The following is a 22,392-nucleotide window of genomic DNA, read 5'->3' on the forward strand; positions in this document are numbered from 1 at the left end:
ACACAATACTCCAGATGTGGCCTCACCAAAGCTGAATAAAGGGGAATAATCACTGCTCTAGATCTACTGGCAGCACTCCTCCTAATGCACCCCAATATGCCATTAGCCTTCTTGGCTACAAGGGCACACTGCTGACTCGTATCCAGCTTCTCATCCACTGTAACCCCCAGGTCCCTTTCTACAGAACTGCTACTTAGCCAGTCGGTCCCCAGCCTGTAACAATGCTTGGGATTCTTCCGTCCCACGTGCAGGGCTCTACACTCAGGCTATGTCTACGCTGCAGGTATTTGTCGGCAGACTGTATGCTAATGAAGCGCTCATTAGCATTTGTCGTGCTGTCATTCTCATATTCTCTGCCGATGCTTTTTGTGCAAGAAGTTTTTACGCAAAAAAGCAGTGTAAATGGATCCATTTTGTGCAAAGAAACTCCTTTTGCACAAGATCCTTTTTTGAGGCATAAGGGATCTTGTGCAAAAGGGTTTTTTTGCACAAAATGGACCCATTTACACTGCTTGTTTTTGCGCAAAAACCTCTTGCACAAAAAGCATCAGCAGAGAATATGCAAATGACAGCACGACAAATGCTAATGAGTGTTTCATTAGCATAATCTGTGCCGACAAATACCTGCAGTGTAGACATAGCCTCAGAAGGCATGTTTATCAATGGGAATAAATGGTAATACAGTTACACTGGGGAATAAACTAGCCTTCTGTGTTTTCAGGATGGAAAGCCGGATTTCTTCTCCTCTGTTTTGCATTAGAACTAATGGTCTTGGAAGTGAGCTGCTAAAATTCATTCTTCAACTAGTTTTAAATCACCACAGAAAAGATGGAAATTTGTAATCCCCATCTGCACATTTGCCAGTTTTGAACATTTACCGCTGTAAAACTATTGCCCAATTTCCTTCAGCACAGGCTTGCTTTTTAGTCTTAGCGAGTGCTACAAAACCAGCTGAGTTTGAAGTTTTTAATTCCAATTAGTTCTGAGTTACTGAGCCTAAATTTGTGAGTGACCACAAGAAAATGTATTTTCTCACAGGTGAAGAATTTAAAAAATGCCTCAACTAACTACCCTCCCTCCCAACCTCCCACCCCCCACCCCCCACCCAAGCATCTTTAAGCAGAGACCAACCTGGACAATTTCAGCCCCAGGGAAAGCAACGTGAGAAAATTCAAAGCAACTGGGGAAGAAAGTGTGGTGGATTGGAAGCTAGAAATTCACATTCTGCTGCACACAGTCCCACACCTCTCTGGCTAAGCAGATACAGGGCTTGATGGGCTCGACGTTGAAGTGAATAAAGGCTCTGAATAAAGCCAGGCAGGACTCCAGTGCAGCTTGTCTCCCTTCATGCACACTCACTGCAGGGAGAAAAACACCTTGACTTCAGCGTTTCCTACCTCTGGGCTTGAAGCACTAACCCCCTTCCCCACCATGAGCATTCTGCAGCAAGTTCACCTGGATGGGACACAGGGGGAAGCCTCCCACACCCCCACAGGGGCCATGCACCCCAACAAGGAGGGAGGAGGTAGGGCTGTGGGCTGTGACTGAGGTTGAGTCTTCTGGTTTGAGACTTGGGGAGGGGGAGCCCTGGGCTTGGGAGCCCCCGAATGCTAGGCAAATCTGTACCCACTCACCAGAGGGGTACATAAACTGACTTTCGGAGGGGGACAAAAGGGAAAGGTTAGGTGAAACCAAGACAAGTATTTCCACAGCCACTCCCTGAGGGGGAGTAAGTCACTGTCCTGGACCACTCAGGGCCGGCTTGAGCTATTCCTGCGCCCCGGGCAGCGGGCGTGCGGCGCATGCGTGGTTCCGCCCCCGGGCGCACGGTGCATGTGTGGCCCTGCCCCCCCAGCACGCTGCGCACCTTACAGCTGCCATCAGGCGTCCACCATTGGTTGGCGCCCTGGGCAGCTGCCCGGCTAGCCCCCTCTTAACCCGGTCCTGGGACCGCTGAATTCCTGATGCAGCTGTTCTGCCTCTCGGCTCCCCTCCTCAGATTGTTGGTCCCCATCTTCTTCATTCATAGTCTGTGGTTCCAACAGTCCAAGAAAACCGAGGTCCTGTTTCAAAAGCAGCTCTGGGGCTTCCTCATCTGCCCTGCTGCTGGGATTTGAACCCATCCAATGGGGTTTGATTTCAGACAATGCTTCCCAGACATTACAGCCTTTGCATCAGTGAGAAGGGCATTTCAGCAAACCTCCAGAACTGCTGGGTACTGAACATGTTCCCACTCTGGAGTCAGTGTCCATGTTCCAATGGCCCTTGTGTTTAAAGGGCCAGTCACAAATGGATTGCTACTCCTTTAAGATCCCACCTGATGTACTGGGATACCACTGAGCCCACCAGTTCTGCCAGCTTGGGCATCCTATCACTCTGTCTTTCTGAGCCAGGTTCTTAAGTTTCCTCTAGCATACACACACAGGCAGGACCACATCAGGCTGCAGAAAGACACAGACACTGACATTGCCTCTGGGAAGACTCTTCTTAAGGGACTTTCCCCAGCACTCAAGTGCCCACCCCCCTTGGGGTACATCTAGACTACAGGCTTTTGTCGACAGATACTGTCGACAAAGAGCATCTAGACTGCATCCAGTTCTGTTGACAAAGCAAGCCACTTTGTCGACATGAGTGAAGACACAAAGGACAGTGTAGATGCAATAACGTCTTCTGTTGACAGAACTCTGTTGACCAAAGGTGTTATTTCTTGTAGAATGAGGTTTACCGCCATCGACAAAACTGCTGAGTTCTGTCGACGTTATGTCAACAGAACTCGGCGGTAGTGTAGATGCAGGTATAGTTTTGTCAACAATAGTCCACTTTTGTCGACAAAACCCTGTAGTCTAGACACACCCTTGGAGTACAGACCTAAATCATCTTGTGAAATCTGCTTCCTCCCTCAGTGTGGAACTGCCCTTTACTCTCCTCCCCCCACACAGTTATGAATAGCACAAACTGGGTTTCAGAATAAACAAAAAACAAGTTTATTAACTAAAAAGAATAGAAAGTAAGGGTATGTCTACACTACAACGTTAATTCGAACTAACTTTGTAGTGTAGACATACCCTAAGTGATTATTTGAGATGGCAGACAGAACAAAGCAGATTATCTGAATAAATAAACAAAACCTGCAAACTGAGTTTAGTGTACTAGATAGCTAGGGTATACTTTGGCAGATTATCACCCAGAGTGATAACAGGCTGGCAGATTCTTAAGGCACAAGTTACCTTGGCTTTCCCAGATTTTTATACACAGGCCAACAATCTTTCCAGCATGGGACGATGACCTCCCACGCAGGGCCGGCCCACAACATTTTGGCACCTGAGGCAGGGAGCTGAAATGACGCCCCCGTGCCCCCTCGCTTGGGCCAAAACTTTGAAAGGTCTCGATTCTGCCTCCTGCCTGTTCTTCGCCTCTCACGGCACTGCTCTGCTGCCTACATCTGCACCTGCCGCAGACACAATGTTCTACACTCTGGGTCCTAGTGGCACCCCCCCACAATCTGGTACTTGAGGCGGCCGCCTCAGTTCGCCTCATGGTAGGGCCAGCCCTGCTCCCACAGTTCAGTCCTTGTCCCTCTGGTGTTTCCAGGCGTGCGTGATTGCAGGGAGAATGAGGTCCCCCTTGGTGTAATTCTCCCCTTTTATATCTTCATCCCACTTGCTGGAAGCTTGTGACCCGGGTCAAATAGTTCTCATTAGGCAGTGCTGTCTCTGAGAGGATTCTGTTGCCCACAGCTCCTGGGGAGATCCTTGTGCTTGTGTATTTCCTTAATAAGCCATTCATATTATTTAGCCTTTTTATTGCGGTACCTGAAAGCCTGCTTGCAGGTATTTTCAGCCTCACCAGATGTTTCAGTAGCAGCCACACAGCCAAACTTCATAACTTCAAAGACAATGATAACACAAACGATTTGACAAGATATTAATATCTAGGAGTAAGCCTACACTACAGTGTTATTTCAAAATATCTTATTTCTAAATAGTTAATTCAAAATAAGTTATTTCGAAATAATGCGTCTACACATAAAATGTATTTTGAAATAGCGTTTTGCTATTTTGAAATAGCGCGTCTACACTGATTGGACGCTGAATCGCATTTAAGGCCAGCTGAAACCGGTTCCGGCAGGGCATCAGGTCAGTAGTTGCTTTGTGTGGCTGCTGTCTGAGGCTATCTGAGGCTTGTGCTTAAAGGGAGCCCCCTGGACAGCCGGTTCTCAGCTTTCCCTTCTTGCTTGCCTACCTCGCTGAGGGACAGAAAAGCATTTTTCTCTCTGCCTGCTTGGCTGGGACACCACAGGACTTGGCACCATGGAGCCAGAGCCACCCCTGGGCACTCTGGTGCTTCTTTTGGATCTTTTGCTCCAAGCCTGGCAGCAAGTGCTGGAAACTGCCTGGCACCATCTGCGGCAGCCCAACCCCCAGGTCCTCTTCCGGACCCCCCTGAGAGCCATGGAGGAGCAGCCCCTGGACGCCAGAGTACCTTGCCGCATCTGGCGCCTGGACACCAGCAGCATCTGGTGGGACCACATCGTCCTGGAGCACTGAGGAGACCAACAGTGGACCCAGAACTTCAGGATGAAGAAGGACACCTTCCTGGAGCTCTGTGAGTGGCTCACCTCTGCTCTGCAGCAGCGGGACATGCACATGAGGCCCGCCATTGCCCTCCAGAAGTGTGTGGCCATCGCCCTATGGAAGCTCTCCACACCGGACAGCTACCGATCCATTGGCAACCAGTTTGGCGTGGGGAGATCCACCGTCGGAGCGGTGCTTATCCAGGTATAGCAGTCTCCAGCCATTGTGCCAGGGGAGGTGGGGGCAAGGAGTGGATGGGCTGCCCCAGGGAAAAGGGGGGGAGGGGGTGCAAGTCCCCTCCATGGGAGGGTTTATTCTGTCCCAGCCGCACTTCGGACTGCCCACGGTGGCCAGGATTGTGGGGGGGAGGGCAGCCCAGGATTGTGGGGAGTGGGGGCACGGGGCAGTGGCGGGGAAGGAACACTCTCACAGCCACTCTGGAACCCCAGTGACTCTCGGTGGTTTTCTGTGTCTCTCTGCAGGTGGTCAAGGCCATCAACAGAGTGCTACTCCACAGAGTCATCCGCCTCTCCGATGTGGACGCGGTCATCCAGGGGTTTGGTGCTCTGGGCTTTCCCAACTGTGGGGGGACAATTGATGGGACGCACATCCCCATCTGTGCCCCAGAACACCAGGCCTCCTTCTACAATAACCGGAAGGGGTACTTCTTGGTCATCCTGCAGGCCATGTCTGACCACTGGGGCCACTTCCTGGACATCAACGTGGGCTGGTCCAGCAAAGCATACGAAGCGCGGGTGTACCGCATCTCCTCCGTGTGACAGAGGCTGCACGCCAGGACCTTCTTCCCCGACCGCCACATCAGGGTCGGGGACATGGACATGCCTGTGTGCTTGGTGGGGGATGTGGCCTACCCCCTACCACCCTGGCTCATGAAGCCCTACCTCAACCCCTCCCAGCAGGCCGTTAATGCCAGACTCAGTAGGGCCCGCACTGTGGTGGAGGGGGCCTTTGGCCGGCTGAAGGCCCAATTTTGATGCCTCCTCATCTGCCTTGACCTCTCCGAGAGGACTATTCTACACGTGGTGGCGGCATGCTGTGTGCTGCACAATTTCTGTGTGCAGAAGGGGGAGGCTTTCCTGACAGCCTGGATGGCAGAGGTCGACCACTAGGCTGGCCTGTACATGCAGCCCCTCATGGTTTCCAGCCGGGAGGCCCATCGGGGGGCTGTCCATGTCCGGGAGGCCCTGCAAGAGAGCTTCCACACGGAACAGGACTGAAGTCTCCCTGGCGTGCCCCACTGGGGCCTTGTGCCTTATTCCACCCTCACATCCTTCCACTTACCCCTTCATAACCCCCCTTCCTGTTGTCAAATAAAATACACATATTTACAAAAATATAAACTGTGTTTATGTAACAAAATGGGGGGGTATGAAACTCTGGGGAGACTGGGGAAAGGAAGTGGGAGATGGGAGGAGAGAGGGTGGGAGAGGGGAGGGGGAAAACTGGGAGGAGGGAGCTGGAAGGGGGAAGCTAGGGGGAAGAAGGGTGAGGGGAAGCTCAAGGCTCAAGGGTGGGGGTCTCACCGGGCCAAATGTCTCCCCACACGGGGGGCCTCGGTGTCCCCGGGGGAATGGGGAGGAGGGTGTGGAGGTTGAGGAGGGAGAGGCGAGATGGGGAGGAGTGGGAGGAGGAGCAGGAGCTGGGGAGGCAGCAGGTGCTGGAGCAGCACAAGGCAGCATGCTCTGCACCAGGGTCTGCAGATGGGCACAGATGGCACGACCCTGGGCAAGCTGCTCCCACTGGAGCTCCAAATCTAGTTCCACCCAGCGGTCGAAGGTGCGGTGCAGGGCTCGCTGTGCCCCCAGGTCCTGCAGAGCTGGTCCTCCTGTGGGGCCCTCGTATGTGGGACCATGTCCCAGGCGGGGTGGTGCGCCCTGCACGTGCAGCTGGTGCGGCTGTGGAGAAAGAAGAGGAGTGGTCAGTTCTCCCTGGGGTCACAGTGGGTGAAGCCCAGCCCCCCTCTGCAAGGTGAGGATGACTGTGTCCTGCACCGTCAGAGCCGATGTGCTTGCACAGAGGCCTTGGTCGGACTGTCCGGCTATCCCCGGGAGCGAGAGCTGTCCCGAGACCGCACCCATGTCCTTGTGCTGTATATCGTGCAACCTAGGTGGGGGGGAGATGTCCCCTGCCTCTGTGTAGAGGGGGAATGTGAAGGGAGAGCATCCTGCTGTGTCCCGCCCGGGGGTCAGGAGCATGTCAGGTCTCTTCACACACGTGTGTGCTATCAGGCCACGGCCCCTATGTGGCACACAGCTGGAGCCACCTGCCCAGGGGTAGAACGACACGTGCTCACACATGCACAGGTTGCTGCGTGATTCATGGTAAGCAAGGCCCGTGTGCGCGGTCCCTCCCCACTCCCCCGGGAAGGGGACAGTGATGTCATTTACATGGTGTGGTCTCCCCGGACGACCCTGATGACTCTGCTGCTGGGACAGCTTGGGGGTCCAGCCGGCGTGGCACCCTCCATGGCGGCTCCTCCTCCACGCCTTGGTCAGGGCTTTCTACTCCCAGCTCGCTGCCCCTTGGTCTGGCACGGACCATCCCGCCCCCACAGGATGCGGTCCAGGGCCTCGAAATAGGGGCAGGTGTGTGCCTCTGTTGGGGAGCTGCCGCGTGTGGCCCTGCCATATCCCTGCCACAATTCTTTAATTTCCATGTGCACTTGTTCTTGGGTGCACATGTGGCCTTTTGTGGCCATGGTGGCAGCTATGTGGCTGTAGACAGCCGTGTTCCTCCATCTAGTGCAGAGATCATGGATGGTGGAGGCCTCCCCCCAAACCTCAATGAGGTCCATGATCTCCACACTAGTCCAGGATAGTGGCCAGGAGGGCGGGGCCGGGAGCTGGGCAGTGCGGGGCCATGAGTGGGCAGCCAGGTGGGCAGAGCTGGGAGCTGGGCACTGCGGGGCCATGAGTGGGCGGCCAGGTGGGCAGAGCTGGGAGCTGAGCACTGCGGGGCCATGAGTGGGCAGCCAGGTGGGCAGAGCTGGGAGCTGGGCAGTGCGGGGCCATGAGTGGGCGGCCAGGTGGGTAGGGCTGGGAGCTGGGCACTGCGGGGCCATGAGTGGGCGGCCAGTTGGGCAGAGCTGGGAGCTGAGCACTGCGGGGCCATGAGTGGGCAGCCAGGTGGGCAGAGCTAGGAGCTGGGCAGTGCGGGGCCATGAGTGGGCGGCCAGGTGGGTAGGGCTGGGAGCTGGGCAGTGCGGGGCCAGGAGTGGGCGGCCAGGTGGGCAGAGCTGGGAGCTGGGCACTGCGGGGCCATGAGTGGGCAGCCAGGTGGGCAGAGCTGGGAGCTGGGCAGTGCGGGGTCATGAGTGGGCGGCCAGGTGGGCAGAGCTGGGAGCTGGGCAGTGCGAGGCCAGGAGTGGGTGGCCAGGTGGCCGGGGCTGGGAGCTGGGCAGTGCAGGGCCAGGAGTGGGCGGCCAGGTGGCCGGGGCTGGGAGCTGGGCAGTGCGGGGCCAGGAGTGGGCGGCCAGGTGGCCGGGGCTGGGAGCTGGGCAGTGCAGGGCCAGGAGTGGGCAGCCAGGTGGGCAGAGGTGGGAGCTGGGCAGTGCGGGGCCAGGAGTGGGCGGCCAGGTGGGCAGAGCTGGGAGCTGGGCAGTGCGGGGCCAGGAGTGGGCGGCCAGGTGGGCAGAGCTGGGAGCTGGGCAGTGCGGGGCCAGGAGTGGGCGGCCAGGTGGGCAGAGCTGGGAGCTGGGCAGTGCGGGGCCTGGAGTGGGCGGCCAGGTGGGCAGAGCTGGGAGCTGGGCAGTGCGGGGCCAGGAGTGGGCGGCCAGGTGGGCAGAGGTGGGAGCTGGGCAGTGCGGGGCCTGGAGTGGGCGGCCAGGTGGGCAGAGCTGGGAGCTGGGCAGTGTGGGGCCAGGAGTGGGCGGCCAGGTGGGCGGGGCTGGGAACTGGGCAGTGCGGGGCTCTGAGTGAGCGGCCAGATGGGCGGGGCCAGGAGGTGCGCAGCTCAGGGCCCAAGGCAACCACCTCGCTCTAGGGCCGGGCCTGTCAGCCCTTTCACCTTATTTTTCACTGACCAATTTTTTTTAGTTTCCATTCTAGAATGGAGTCAAAGGGCCACAGGTTAGAACTGACTGTGACCAGTCTTAAACCCTAGGCTATGTCTAGACTGCAAGCCTCTTTCGAAAATGAGCGTCTAGACTGCAAGCGGAACTTTCGAAAAAGCAAGCAGCTTTTTCGAAAGAAAGCAGCAAGTGAGTCTGGATGCTCTCTTTCTAAAAAGCCCTGTTGGCATTCAAGAACGCCTTCTTTCGAAAGAGCACTTTCGAAAAAAGGCGTTCTTCCTCGTGAAATTAGGTTTACCACCGTCGAAAGAAAAGCCGCGTTCTTTCGATTTAATTTCGAAAGAACGCGGCTGCAGTCTAGACGCAGGTGAAGTTTTTTCGACAAAAGGCTACTTTTTTTGAAAAAAACCCTGAGTCTGGACACAGCCTAGGGGTGTATCTAGACTGGCATGATTCTGCACAAAATCTTGCCACCTATCTACACTGGCCGCAAGTATTTGCACAAGAACACTGACATTGTAATGTACAAAATCAGTGGTTCTTGCACAAATACTCCGACGCTCCCGCTCAGGAATAAGCCCTCGTGTGCAAGTATTCTTGCGCAAGAGGGCCAGTGTAGACAGCCACTTTCATTTCTTGTGCAAGAAAGCCCAATGGCTAAAATGGCCATCAGAGCTTTCTTGCTCAAGTGAGCATCTACACTGGCATGGATGCTTTTGTGCAAAAGCAAATCTTTTGTGCAAAGGCACATGCCAGTATAGACGCTCTCTTACGCAAATATTATAACGGAAAAACTTTTCCGTTAAAAGTATTTGCGCAAAATCATGCCAGTCTAGACACAGTCTAGATGATTATGATCATCAGCATACTTGTTACCCAACATCTTTAAAGTTCATTATTATTTATGGATCCCTATTTAGGATAGACCAAATTAAGGCTTGCACGTCAGAGGCAGCGTTACAGTTTCATGAGCATCCTTAACCCTGACAATTCCTAACTCTAAAGTCCCAGCTTTAGAACTGAGGGTATGTCTACACTACAGCACTAATTCGAACTAACTTAATTCGAATTAGTTAATTCGAGCTAAGCTAATTCAAACTAGTGCATCTAGACCTAAAAACTAGTTCGAATTAGCGTTTTGCTAATGTGAACTAGCATGTCCACATTGAGTGGACCCTGAACCGAGATTAAGGCTGGCCGGAAGCAGTGCCGGCAGGGCATCAGGTTAGGACTTAGGCTGTGTCCAGACTCCATGCCTCCGTCGACGGAGGCATGTAGATTAGCCAGATCGGAAGAGGGAAATGAAGCCGCGATTAAAATAATCGCGGCTTCATTTAAATTTAAATGGCTGCCCCGATCTGCCGATCAGCTGTTTGTCGGCAGATCGGGAGAGTCTGGACGCGATGCCCCGACAAAGAAGCCTTTCTTCATCGACACAGGTAAACCTGGTTTCACGAGGCATACCTGTGTCGATGAAGAAAGGCTTCTTTGTCGGGGCATCGCGTCCAGACTCTCCCGATCTGCCGACAAACAGCTGATCGGCAGATCGGGGCAGCCATTTAAATTTAAATGAAGCCGCGATTATTTTAATCGCGGCTTCATTTCCCTCTGCCTATCTGGCTAATCTACATGCCTCCGTCGACGGAGGCATGGAGTCTGGACACAGCCTTAGAGTGTGGAGCTGCTGTCTCAGGCTAGCCGAGGGCTGTGCTTAAAGGGACCTGACCCCCACCCCGGACAGACAGTTCTCAGGGGTTCCCTGCTCTTTTGTCTAACTCGATGAGAGACAGCAAAGCAGTCCTGTCTTGGAGTGCCCACACTCGGCAAATCACTGCACTTGGCCATCAGCCTGGCTGCACTTGCCGCAGGCTGCCATCTGTGGGGGGTCAATCGGGGGGGATGCAGGAGAGCTTCCATCCCGAGGAGCCCGCAGAGCCACCGCAGTCCTCCCCATCGGGGACTCGTGCCCCATTCCTCCCTCATCTCCTTCCACTTACCCCTCTCTAGCCCCCCTTCCTGATGTACAAAATAAAGGACACGTGTGTTCAAAAATAGAAACTCTCTTTATTGAACAAAACTGGGGGAGACTGGGAAAAGGAGGTGGGAGAGGGGAAGAGAGAGGGTGGGAGAGGGGAGGGCAACTAAAATGATCAGGGGTTTGGAACAGGTCCCATATGAAGAGAGGCTAAAGAGACTGGGACTTCTCAGCTTAGAAAAGAGGAGACTGAGGGGGGATACGATAGAGGTCTATAAAAACATGAGTGGTGTGGAGAGGGTGCATAAAGAAAAGTTCTTCATTAGTTCCCATAATAAAAGGACTAGAGGACACCAAAGGAAAGGAATGGGTAGCAGGCTTCAAACTAATAACAGAAAGTTCTTCTTCACAAAGCAAAGAGTCAACCTGTGGAACTCCTTGCTGCAGGAGGCTGTGAAGGCTAGAACTTCAACAGAGTTTAGAGAGAAGTGAGATAAAGTCATGGAGGTTGGGTCCATGGAGTGCTATTAGCCAGAGGGTAGAAATGGTGTCCCTGGCCTCCGTTCGTGGAAGGCTGGAGATGGATGGCACAAGACAAATGGCTTGGTCATTGTCTTCGGTCCATCCCCTCCAGGGTACCTAGTGTTGGCCGCTGTTGACAGACAGGCTACTGGGCTAGATGGACCTTTGGTCTTACCTAGTACGGCCATTCTAAGCTCAGGGCTCAGGGTCAGGGGTCTCACTGGACCACCTTGATTTTCATGCAAACCTGCTCCTGGGTGGCCAGGCTGGCAGCTCTCCTGCCCTAGACGGCCACTTTCCTGTGCCTAGTGCGGAGGTCGTGGATGAGGTCTACGATGTCTGCACTAGACCAGGCGGGCGCCCGCCTCTTGTGGCCCTGGGCAGGCTCCTGGGAGCCGCCAGCCTGGTCACAGGAAGAGGCAGAGGGCTGGATGGCAGCAGGTGGCTGGCTCGTGCCGTGCCAGGTACAGGGTCTGCTGGCTGGGTGCTGGCAGGCTTGCACCTGGCACGGGCACCATAGCCAGCCCGTGCCCCTTTAAGGGCTCCGGGGCCGGGAGGGGGGGCAGAAGAGTTTCCCTGGTGGTGCCCAGAGTGGCCACCAGGGAAAGCTGGGGAGGGCTAGCCTCCCACTAGTTCGAATTAAGGGGCTACACAGTCCTTAATTTGAACTAGTTAATTCGAACTAGGCGTTAGTCCTCGTGGAATGAGGTTTACCTAGTTCGAACTAAGTGCTCCGCTAGTTCCAATTAAGTTCAAACTAGCGGTTTGTATGTGTAGTGCCTAGCAAAGTTAATTAGAACTAATGTCTGTTAGTTCGAATTAACTTTGTAATGTAGACATACCCCTAGTTACTCCTTTCTTTCACAGTTCATTACTTTCCCCAACAGTCCCCTATGGGACTGGAATTTCCCAGGTGTTGTTTTGTTTTGTATTTTTTTGATTTTAGCAAACCTCTTCCCTTTTCTTTGAGCCAGAAGAGGTTGGAAAATGAACTTTCTCAATTTAGAAACATTCTTGTGATGTTTATTGGAAAACATTGAGGTTTGAGAGCTGGGATCTGACATGGAAAGAGGCTCCTTGGGGAGCTGAACTTAGTTTAGCTTGGCTGGGAAGAAGCTGATTGGGACAAGAGCTGAAAATTGCATTCCAGTATGCTCAGTAGTGTTTGTACTTAAGGTGGACAGATTAGACACAAGCATGAACGCAGGCCTGGGAACCAGCAGGGTCTGATCTCCAGCCCTAGCTCCTTCCTTGGCTTCCTAAAGAACACACAGCACACACAAAGGTTAAGTTGGAGACAATTGGCATTTTGTCATGTGGCTTAAATGAGGTATCCAGCAACTGCCTAATGTCACATGGGGACTGTATGGGAGTGATTTCACACCCCCTGCAGTGCTGGGGCACAATGGTGATTTCACACCCCCTGCAGTGCTGGGGCACAATGGTGATTTCACACCCCCTGCAGTGCTGGGGCACAATGGTGATTTCACACCCCCTGCAGTGCTGGGGCACAATGGTGATTTCACACCCCCTGCAGTGCTGGGGCACAATGGTGATTTCACACCCCCTGCAGTGCTGGGGCACAATGGTGATTTCACACCCCCTGCAGTGCTGGGGCACAATGGTGATTTCACACCCCCTGCAGTGCTGGGGCACAATGGTCATGTCACACCCCCTGCAGTGCTGGGGCACAATGGTGATTTCACACCCCCTGCAGTGCTGGGGCACAATGGTGATTTCACACCCCCTGCAGTGCTGGGGCACAATGGTGATTTCACACCCCCTGCAGTGCTGGGGCACAATGGTCATGTCACACCCCCTGCAGTGCTGGGGCACAATGGTGATTTCACACCCCCTGCAGTGCTGGGGCACAATGGTGATTTCACACCCCCTGCAGTGCTGGGGCACAATGGTGATTTCACAACCCCTGCAGTGCTGGGGCACAATGGTGATTTCACACCCCCTGCAGTGCTGGGGCACAATGGTGATTTCACACCCCCTGCAGTGCTGGGGCACAATGGTGATTTCACACCCCCTGCAGTGCGGGGCACAATGGTGATTTCACATCCCCTGCAGTGCTGGGGCACAATGGTCATGTCACACCCCCTGCAGTGCTGGAGCACAATGGTGATTTCACACCCCCTGCAGTGCTGGGGCACAATGGTGATTTCACACCCCCTGCAGTGCTGGGGCACAATGGTGATTTCACACCCCCTGCAGTGCGGGGCACAATGGTGATTTCACACCCCCTGCAGTGCGGGGCACAATGGTGATTTCACACCCCCTGCAGTGCTGGGGCACAATGGTGATTTCACACCCCCTGCAGTGCTGGAGCACAATGGTGATTTCACACCCCCTGCAGTGCTGGGGCACAATGGTGATTTCACACCCCCTGCAGTGCTGGGGCACAATGGTGATTTCACACCCCCTGCAGTGCTGGGCACAATGGTGATTTCACATCCCCTGCAGTGCGGGGCACAATGGTGATTTCACACCCCCTGCAGTGCGGGGCACAATGGTGATTTCACAACCCCTGCAGTGCTGGGGCACAATGGTGATTTCACACCCCCTGCAGTGCTGGGGCACAATGGTGATTTCACACCCCCTGCAGTGCTGGGGCACAATGGTGATTTCACACCCCCTGCAGTGCGGGGCACAATGGTGATTTCACACCCCCTGCAGTGCTGGGGCACAATGGTGATTTCACACCCCCTGCAGTGCGGGGCACAATGGTGATTTCACAACCCCTGCAGTGCTGGGGCACAATGGTGATTTCACACCCCCTGCAGTGCTGGGGCACAATGGTGATTTCACATCCCCTGCAGTGCTGGGGCACAATGGTCATGTCACACCCCCTGCAGTGCTGGGGCACAATGGTGATTTCACACCCCCTGCAGTGCGGGGCACAATGGTGATTTCACACCCCCTGCAGTGCTGGGGCACAATGGTGATTTCACACCCCCTGCAGTGCGGGGCACAATGGTGATTTCACACCCCCTGCAGTGCGGGGCACAATGGTGATTTCACACCCCCTGCAGTGCGGGGCACAATGGTGATTTCACACCCCCTGCAGTGCGGGGCACAATGGTGATTTCACACCCCCTGCAGTGCGGGGCACAATGGTGATTTCACACCCCCTGCAGTGCGGGGCACAATGGTGATTTCACACCCCCTGCAGTGCTGGGGCACAATGGTGATTTCACACCCCCTGCAGTGCTGGGGCACAATGGTGATTTCACACCCCCTGCAGTGCGGGGCACAATGGTGATTTCACACCCCCTGCAGTGCGGGGCACAATGGTGATTTCACACCCCCTGCAGTGCTGGGGCACAATGGTGATTTCACACCCCCTGCAGTGCTGGGGCACAATGGTGATTTCACACCCCCTGCAGTGCGGGGCACAATGGTGATTTCACACCCCCTGCAGTGCGGGGCACAATGGTGATTTCACACCCCCTGCAGTGCTGGGGCACAATGGTGATTTCACACCCCCTGCAGTGCTGGGGCACAATGGTGATTTCACACCCCCTGCAGTGCTGGGGCACAATGGTGATTTCACACCCCCTGCAGTGCGGGGCACAATGGTGATTTCACACCCCCTGCAGTGCTGGGGCACAATGGTGATTTCACACCCCCTGCAGTGCTGGGGCACAATGGTGATTTCACACCCCCTGCAGTGCTGGGGCACAATGGTGATTTCACACCCCCTGCAGTGCTGGGGCACAATGGTGATTTCACACCCCCTGCAGTGCTGGGGCACAATGGTGAGCTGCCCTGCCACCCTGGGACTCTGTGGGGATTGTTCCCTCCTCCCCCGCAGAACTCCAGCTGTATGGTGATTTTCGGGCCTGTGCCTGGGGTGATTTCCGATATCCTGCATTGCTGGGGTTCCCAGGTGACTTTCGACAGCAGGGCGCTGCATGACTCGTGTTTGCCACCTGCTGGTCACATCTTGAAATAGAGCAAGGGCCTCTCGCCTGCCTGGCAGCTGCCTTGGCCCCTTGGTCCTCCGCTGGTGCTGCCCGCCCATGAGGGAGCATGAGGGGTCTGAGCACGCGTGCAGCAGCACAGGGCAGGTGTCAGTGCTAGGCCTGTGGGGCGGGCCCCGTGCCAGGCTAGCTGTGTCTCCTCTGGCATGTGTGCTAGGGCCCACGCTCAGGCAGGTCTTGTTCCCCTGCTTCGCAGGCCCCTCCGGAGCTCTGCAGGTCTGGGGCCTGCCTCAGCCATACCCATGGTGCCCTTATCTGCACCCTGCGCTGGGGAACACAGGGTTGCCTCCTGCATCCGGTCCTGCAGCTTTCATGTTGGCTGTCCCTTTGCTCCCTGACCTGCAGGGCAGCCAAACCAGAGCTGCTTCGGCAGTTCTGGCAGCATTTGTTCTATCTGCCTGTCTGGGCTACAATCGCTGGGCATGTGCGTGCAGCCCCACAGCCCCACATGCTCCCCACAGGGCTCTCCACGGCACTGCAAAGCAAGCTCTGCCAGTCTCTGCTGCCAGCACTGGAGGAGTTAAATCTCCCCTTCTGCAGAGGTTCTCCCTGCTTGGGGAGGGTTGTTAGGTTCCCAGCAGCCTTTCCCAGACTCTGACTCCTTGGGGACTCAGCGCAGCCTCCTGCTAGTGTGCAGAGCAGCATAGTGACGTGCCCCCAGCCCCCCGCTGCCTGGGCTGGAGACAGAACGGGAAGCAGGGCCCAGGGCCACGACTTCTCCCAGCTGCACAGATGGGAACAGCCCTGCTCTCCCACGGCCCAGGCCTAGGGTGAGTCTCACAGGAAACAGCCCTCTCCCGGAGCTGACAAAACTCTACAATCCCCCACCCCCTGTCTGCTGTACTGTCCTGGCTTGGCAACACACAGCCCCACCCCCTTCCCACACAGCATGCAACCACCAGTCTCTACAGGTCCAAATACACACATGGTAAACACACAGACACACTCCCAGACAAACACCTGCACCAACCCGCCCCCCAATTCACTGGCACTAACACACAGATACACCCCTCTCCATGTCCACCAACACACACTCACCCTTACTCACCTCCATCAACACACAGACAGAGGATAAGAAAAGAGTTTCTGTACATCCAGTTATAGTGCTTAGATTGTACACAAATTCAAAGTTTGTTTTTATAATCAGCAATAACCCAAATTTAAGTGAATACCTTTAATAGTGCAATGTAGCTATTTACTAAAGTGATTTGTATTATAACCCAACACCAGCCAAAAGCAACACAGCCCCCTGTCCGCTGGATAGCTGGAGGCAAGGTAGGTGTGTCCATGTCAATACAGTTTGTTCTGTCCTGAAGTCTTTCATCCTCCCAAACTAGCAGTCGGGGTGTTCTCATTCAGACCCTGCTTAGACAATAGTCACTAATCAACGCTCACAGATTGCTCCTATCTGGTCAGCAGGCTATTAGTGCTACAGCGTGGGTCCAGCGAGGGTTATTTTCGGAAAGTGTTTGTGTGCTGTCCCTCTTGCCCTCTGGAGCTCACATGATGACAAGCAGGAGTGTGCAAGGACTGCAACTGGAGCACTGCTCAGTCACCTGGCAGCCCTGCTGACTAATGGCTCTTTCTTGCTGAGAGAGACGCCTTCACTCTGTCACAAGGCAGGAGTCACTGAATAGAATTCTCTGCCTGGGCTGTGCAGGTCAGATGTTCAGAACCAGCCCCTCTGTCGGGGACAGCTTTGAATCTCTGCCAGATCTTTGTCACCAGGCCCCTGGACCCCTGAAAAGCAGGTGTCAGCAGATAAAAGAACAGAGGGGAAGTTTCCCGGATGTATGCTTCTGCTCTTTAGTATTCAATGCTGTTTATTGCAACCCTACAGTTTTATTTGCCCTGCATGATAAATGTGATCACTGTTCCTTTTGCTTCGCTAGTCTTCCCCAATCACATCCAATTCGCAAGCTATTGAGTTTTGCTGAGGGGCAGGATAAGATTGTGCAGATATAACATGATGGGGCAGGGTGGGAGAGCAGCACTTGGTAACTTACTGGTAAGTCTGGCACTTCAGGTTCCACCAGTCTCCCTGACAGGCAATAGCAGAGCTGCCGGAGAGCCCCGAGGAACGTAGTGTGGCTGCAAACTCTCTGGCTCCACTCCTCAGTCAGGTTTCCACGGGGTAAGGCAACACAGACCCAGTCCAGTGGGGGGAGGGGGGAGAAGAACCAGCTGGGCTTCTAATTCAGAGCCCACACGCTGAACCCACTGTTGTGTTCCCACCTTCTGCCCCAGGGCAGAATCCCTTCCTGACGCTTGTACCCCACATCTCCTTCTGCACCCCAGCCTCTTGCCCTAGTCCTCAGCCCTCTCCCATGCCTAAGTCCTCCTAGAGCCTGAACCCTGCACTCCCTTGCCCCAGCCTTCAGCTGCCTCCTGCACCCCAAGCCCAGTGACTGTGAGAGCGGGTTGGGGACAGCCAGGGATGGAAGGAGGGGAGAGGGAAGGAGTGGGGCGGGGCCTTAGACGAGGGGTAGGGGGCAGGGCCTCAGTGAAGGGTTAGGGGATGGGCGAGGTGATTCGAAAGCTGGCAGCCCTACCCCTGCTCCATGGCGGATCTATGTATCCTGATTTAAATGGATTGTACTGGGATGGGGGAAATTCACCCTGTGTGGCCCTTCCCCCCTGAATTCACCTACTCCTCCTGAGGGCCCCAGTATGGTTGGCCCTTGCACTGAGTGCTGCACAAGAGGCCTTGGCTAGAGGAAGAATTGAAGCTTGTAGCTTAGACGTGTTCTGAGCAGCACAATTCGTAGTCACCAACCTCCGGCAGGGAAGACGCCAGCACGTTAAAAGGGCTGAGTTCCCACAGCAGCTGTGGTCCATACCTCTCCCCACTAACACGACAGTCTGCATGAGGCTCTGGAGTTCTTTCTGTCCCAGCCCACGTAGCTGCAAGGGGAGGGCTGCATTAGCCTTAATGCCTAGTATGGGAAGACAGGAGTACCCCGAAGATGCAGGGCCAGTGTGCTGGAACCAGAGGTGTGCTAGCATCCACTGGCTTGGTGTGGGTCCTATCATGTACAGGGTTTACAGTGTGGTGCAAGGGCTCTGATACAAAAGTTGATGCAACCCCTCTGTGCAGGGCCAGAGGCCCCCTGCTGCTGCAAATGGTCCCAGCTCTTCTACAATGCACGCTTCCCTCCCCCTCTACTAATTTGCCTTGAAATGCAGGGTCATGAGAAATCATTCCTGAACCAACCCTGGCTCAGATTCTTCCATGGTGCACGAGCAGGAGCTCGGCCAGCACTGTGCTTTGCCCACTAAGTTGACGCAGCGGCACCAAAATAGTTAAGTAAGATCTTAAACACAGACGGGTCAGCTGAAGTGGCCCCTGAGGAAGCACGGTTCACCATTCACTGTAAATGCCAGGGATTGTCCAAAGAGCATCTATTTTGCAACTAAGGTCTCACTCGCAGCTGGTTTTAACAAACGAGTAAATTGACAAACTTGTGCAGAAGAGCATGTTGGGAGCTGCCAGTGAGAATACTGCTGGTTTCTTACGAGGCAGCTCTTTGTTTTAAGAAACAGTGAAGCATCTGTTAAAGAAATTCAAGAGGCTGTTTGCTGATTCCTCCACACAGAACAGTCCCACAGAGTTTAAGAGAAATTTGATTCATATTACTTGAGTCAAACATTGCAAGATCAGCTCCTTGTTCAGCATGGCTCTTCCTCATTCATACTTTAAACTAAAAGTCTTTGGGGCTGAGTTTCTCCATAAAGTGGCTCAGCGGAGAAGGAAGTGCAAAGTTTGGACATCCTTTGTCATTTCTGTTAAGTTAGGGTTAAAAAAGTGCATTTTCCCCCAATGTACAAAAATTCTTTCTGTGTTTTTGTATCTCACAAGCCATTAAAACAGACATGATCATTTTTTCTGGGAGCTTGGCATATAAACACATTGCAAATGGCTCTTCAAAGCACATAGAACAATGTTGGCACTGAGTAAATAATAAATAAATAAATGCCAATAATTAGCAAAATGCCTTAGAGCAGTATATGTTTTGGTAAAGTAATGAAGTCAAGTACATACTGTACCAGGTCTAACTAAATTGCTTATTTAATATTCCTCTAACAGCCCTAAACGTTTCTTTCCAGCATCTGCAATTTCCTCTGAATTTTAACTTTCATTTGAACTGTAGAGAAAAAAAACTTTTGTGCCCTTTGGCCCTTCACAGAACTGCTCTTGCTCCTGTGTACTTCTATTTCAGCAGTGCCAGAGGTGCCATCGGAAGTTATGGACAGAACCCAGCATCCTGGGGCCACAAGCAGGCCCAGCCACCAAGAGCTCACATTCAAAATAGGCTTAAAGGGAGGCTTTTAGGGGTGAGAAATTAAGCCCCCAACTGAGAGTGAGCGGGGGTCCTAGGGCACACAGGGGACATATGGCAGAGGTGGGAGATGTGCCAAGTGAACACCCTGACCCCAGGGCACCCTGTAGTGCAGGCCAGAGAGATTTGTCTGGCTGGTTTCCACAAACTCTGGCTCTCCAGCGCTAGGAGGAAAGACAGAGGAGTTCGAGCCCAGAGTTTGTCAGAACAAGCACAATAACAATGTGTTTTTAAAGTGTCTTTGTGCATCTAAAGGGGCAAAGAGGGACCCAGCAAACATCCTTTTCCTTTGCGGTTCACAGTCCTGCTCTCTGCATGTGTTGGTTTGGGCCTGCACATCAGTTCACCTTGCATCTGAGCACCCTGCGAGGGAAGTTACTCAGCAAAGCATGGTGGCTGAAGGGACAGGGACGTGCAAGTCGGCACTTCATCACGCCTGCTGGGTGAGGGCCTTTTCCTTTGCACTGGGCTAGGAGAGTCCCTCAAAACCCTTTTCTTTTGCCCCAGGCTCAAGCAGCTAAATGCCAGGAGAAGGTATGTGGGTGCTGTCTGCCAGTGCCGGAGCTTGTCTGTCCCTGGCTACAGACCTGAGAAATGCCAAGTTTTTCCTGTGATGTCTGCAGCCAGGCACAGACTCTCAATTGGCCCTGAGTGAAGCCATCCAAAAGGGCAATCAGGAAGGCAGGGATTTTTGAAGCTGGGCAGGCCGATATTCTACAAATATAATGGTGATGCTCTTCTGTGCTGTGTGAGCAAGCAGCAAGCAGCGTTCGACTGGCGCCCTCCTCCGGGGTCTGGGAGAGCAAACGCATGCTCTTACAGGGAAGGTGCTCCCTGGAGTAATATTTCAGGACTTAGCATGCACTTGTCGGCAGGCCAGCAACGCAGGGGGCCTGTCCCTTAGATTAGAGACAGGATTGCAGGAGGGATTCCCATACAAAGCGATCATCAGGGAAACTGCAACATGGCCAATCCCATGTCCTCAGCCCCCTGCCCTGCAAATCCTGAGCTTAGCAAAATAATAAACGTGAGGTTCTTGTTAATTGAGCCTTTAGAAGTCACTTTTTCAAACCTCTCTACACGGCCACAAGGCTAGAGACGCACTTTTTACAAATGAAATTGGATCCTCTCATTATTATTTTGGCTCCAGGAGTGGGGGGCGTTAGGAAAAAACATGAACATTGGAAAAACACTGGAACTTGTATAATGATGCCCACAAGCTTCTCATATGGACATTAAAATTAGCAAATGGAAGACACTAAGGAATTGAGCAGATGAATATTTGGTGTCCAAGCATAGTCAAAATTGCATGGTTGCTGCAGCAAGCCAATGATCCAACCAGTGGACAACTCTAGCGATGAATCATGGTCATGTGCCAGCTGAGGCCCATTGTACATACACTGAGATTAGTGGCCAGGGGCCAAGGCCCATAGCCTGTGTGTGACAGGGCGTTTGCACTGCACTGGCCCTTTAAGGGCAAAGCCCTGAGTGAGGCAGTTGTGGCTAATGAGGGCCCAGCTGGGGGCTATATAAAGAAGGGATCCTAGCGGGCGGGGGAGAACTGATGGCTGCTGTAGACAGAGAGCAGTAGGGACCTGACTGCCAGGGAAGAGGCGGGCTGGGGAAGGCAGGAAGGGCTGGGGAGGCTCCGTCTAGCAAAGCTCCCAGGCTGCAGGGCCTGAAGCTCCTGGGACGCCCGGCCGTGGTAGGCAGGGGCTCAGGTCCACACCCCTTTGCCATTGCAGACTGCAGTTTGCCCTGAGGCAGGGGCGAGATGGAGACTGGCCGTGGGTCACTGAGGCAAGGTGGGGACAGGAACTGGGTGCCCCTGGGGAGGGGAGGACCCTGGAGTGCGCAGTGGAGTAACCCCCCCCGGAAGGGGGTGCAGAGAGACTGGCGTGGGCACTGCTGGGGGGCTGTGTCCTGAAGAGGGCGCCATGGTCAGAGAGGAACACGGGGAGACGCCAGCTAGAGGGAGGCGTCCGAGGAGCCTGACAATCTAATTCCCAGGACTGCCAGCTGGGGGCGCCAGGGTGGGGCGTCTGCTCCGTAACGCTGTGTCACATGCAGTGATGATATTAGCAACCTGAGAAGAACCAGCCCCTATCTCTGAACTATTCATGGGGCTCACTTGCTGGACACTAGGGTGGTAGGACTGGCCTACCTGAAATAGGCAGCAGCCATTATCAAAAGCCCTGAAAGAAACCTGCGGTGCCCAGGCTCCCGGCTCTACTGTAAATGACAACAGCTAGATTTTTTTTCTGAAGAAAAGTAGCATTCCTACAAACAAATGACACTTTCCCTCCTCCCTGTGGAAGTGTGTGTGTGCGTGCGCGTGCGCACATGCGCAAAGAGCCTAGTTAGCATTGCAAGCCAATGGGAAGGTCAATTATGGGGGAACAGAAGGAGGCAGACTGGCCTCCTAGGTTGTCTACACTCGCGGCTTCTTGCGCAAGTATGGCCATTCTTGCACAAGAATCCACAGAGCATCTACACCGCCCGCCCGCTTTTGTGCAAGGAAATGTACAGTACAGCGTGGTAAGAGAGGGCTTCTTGTGCAAGAGCTATGTTCTTTTTTAACGGGTGTAAGCCCTCTTGTGCAGGAGCTCTTGCGCAAGAGGGCAGTGTGGACGCTTGGCAGGGAAGAAACCCCTATGGCTAAAATGGCCGTTGGAGCTTTCTTGCGCAAGAAAGTGTCCACACTGCCATGGGAGCTCTTGCACAAAAGCACAGCGCACATAGCAGTGTGGACGTTTTCTTGCACAAGACTTTTTGCACAAGAACTCTTGCGCAAGAAGCTGCAAGTGTAGACATAGCCCTAGTGTGCCCCGGGGTGAGAGACTGCTCTCTGAACCCAAGTGGACGGAGCTAGGACCTGCTCCACTGGAACTCAAGATGTGGGACAGGAAGCTAAAAGGATTGGTCCTGGTGCTCAGTCTGCTCACAGAGTTTGCTCTGGCCT

General features: G+C 54.1%; 1 protein-coding gene across 1 annotated transcript; it reads left to right on the forward strand.

The window, feature by feature from the left end:
* The first annotated feature begins 574 nt into the window (after nucleotides 1–574).
* On the forward strand, nucleotides 575–5,905 carry LOC142818689 (uncharacterized). Its single transcript, XM_075900011.1, has 2 exons — nucleotides 575–4,778; nucleotides 5,057–5,905. The coding sequence occupies exons 1-2, from the start codon at nucleotides 4,578–4,580 to the stop codon at nucleotides 5,351–5,353; spliced, it is 498 nt and encodes a 165-aa protein (XP_075756126.1). The 5' UTR covers nucleotides 575–4,577; the 3' UTR covers nucleotides 5,354–5,905.
* The last annotated feature ends 16,487 nt before the right edge of the window (nucleotides 5,906–22,392 follow it).

This window comes from Pelodiscus sinensis, chromosome 17 (assembly GCF_049634645.1).
Source record: "Pelodiscus sinensis isolate JC-2024 chromosome 17, ASM4963464v1, whole genome shotgun sequence".
Classification (NCBI taxonomy): Eukaryota; Metazoa; Chordata; order Testudines; family Trionychidae; genus Pelodiscus; species Pelodiscus sinensis.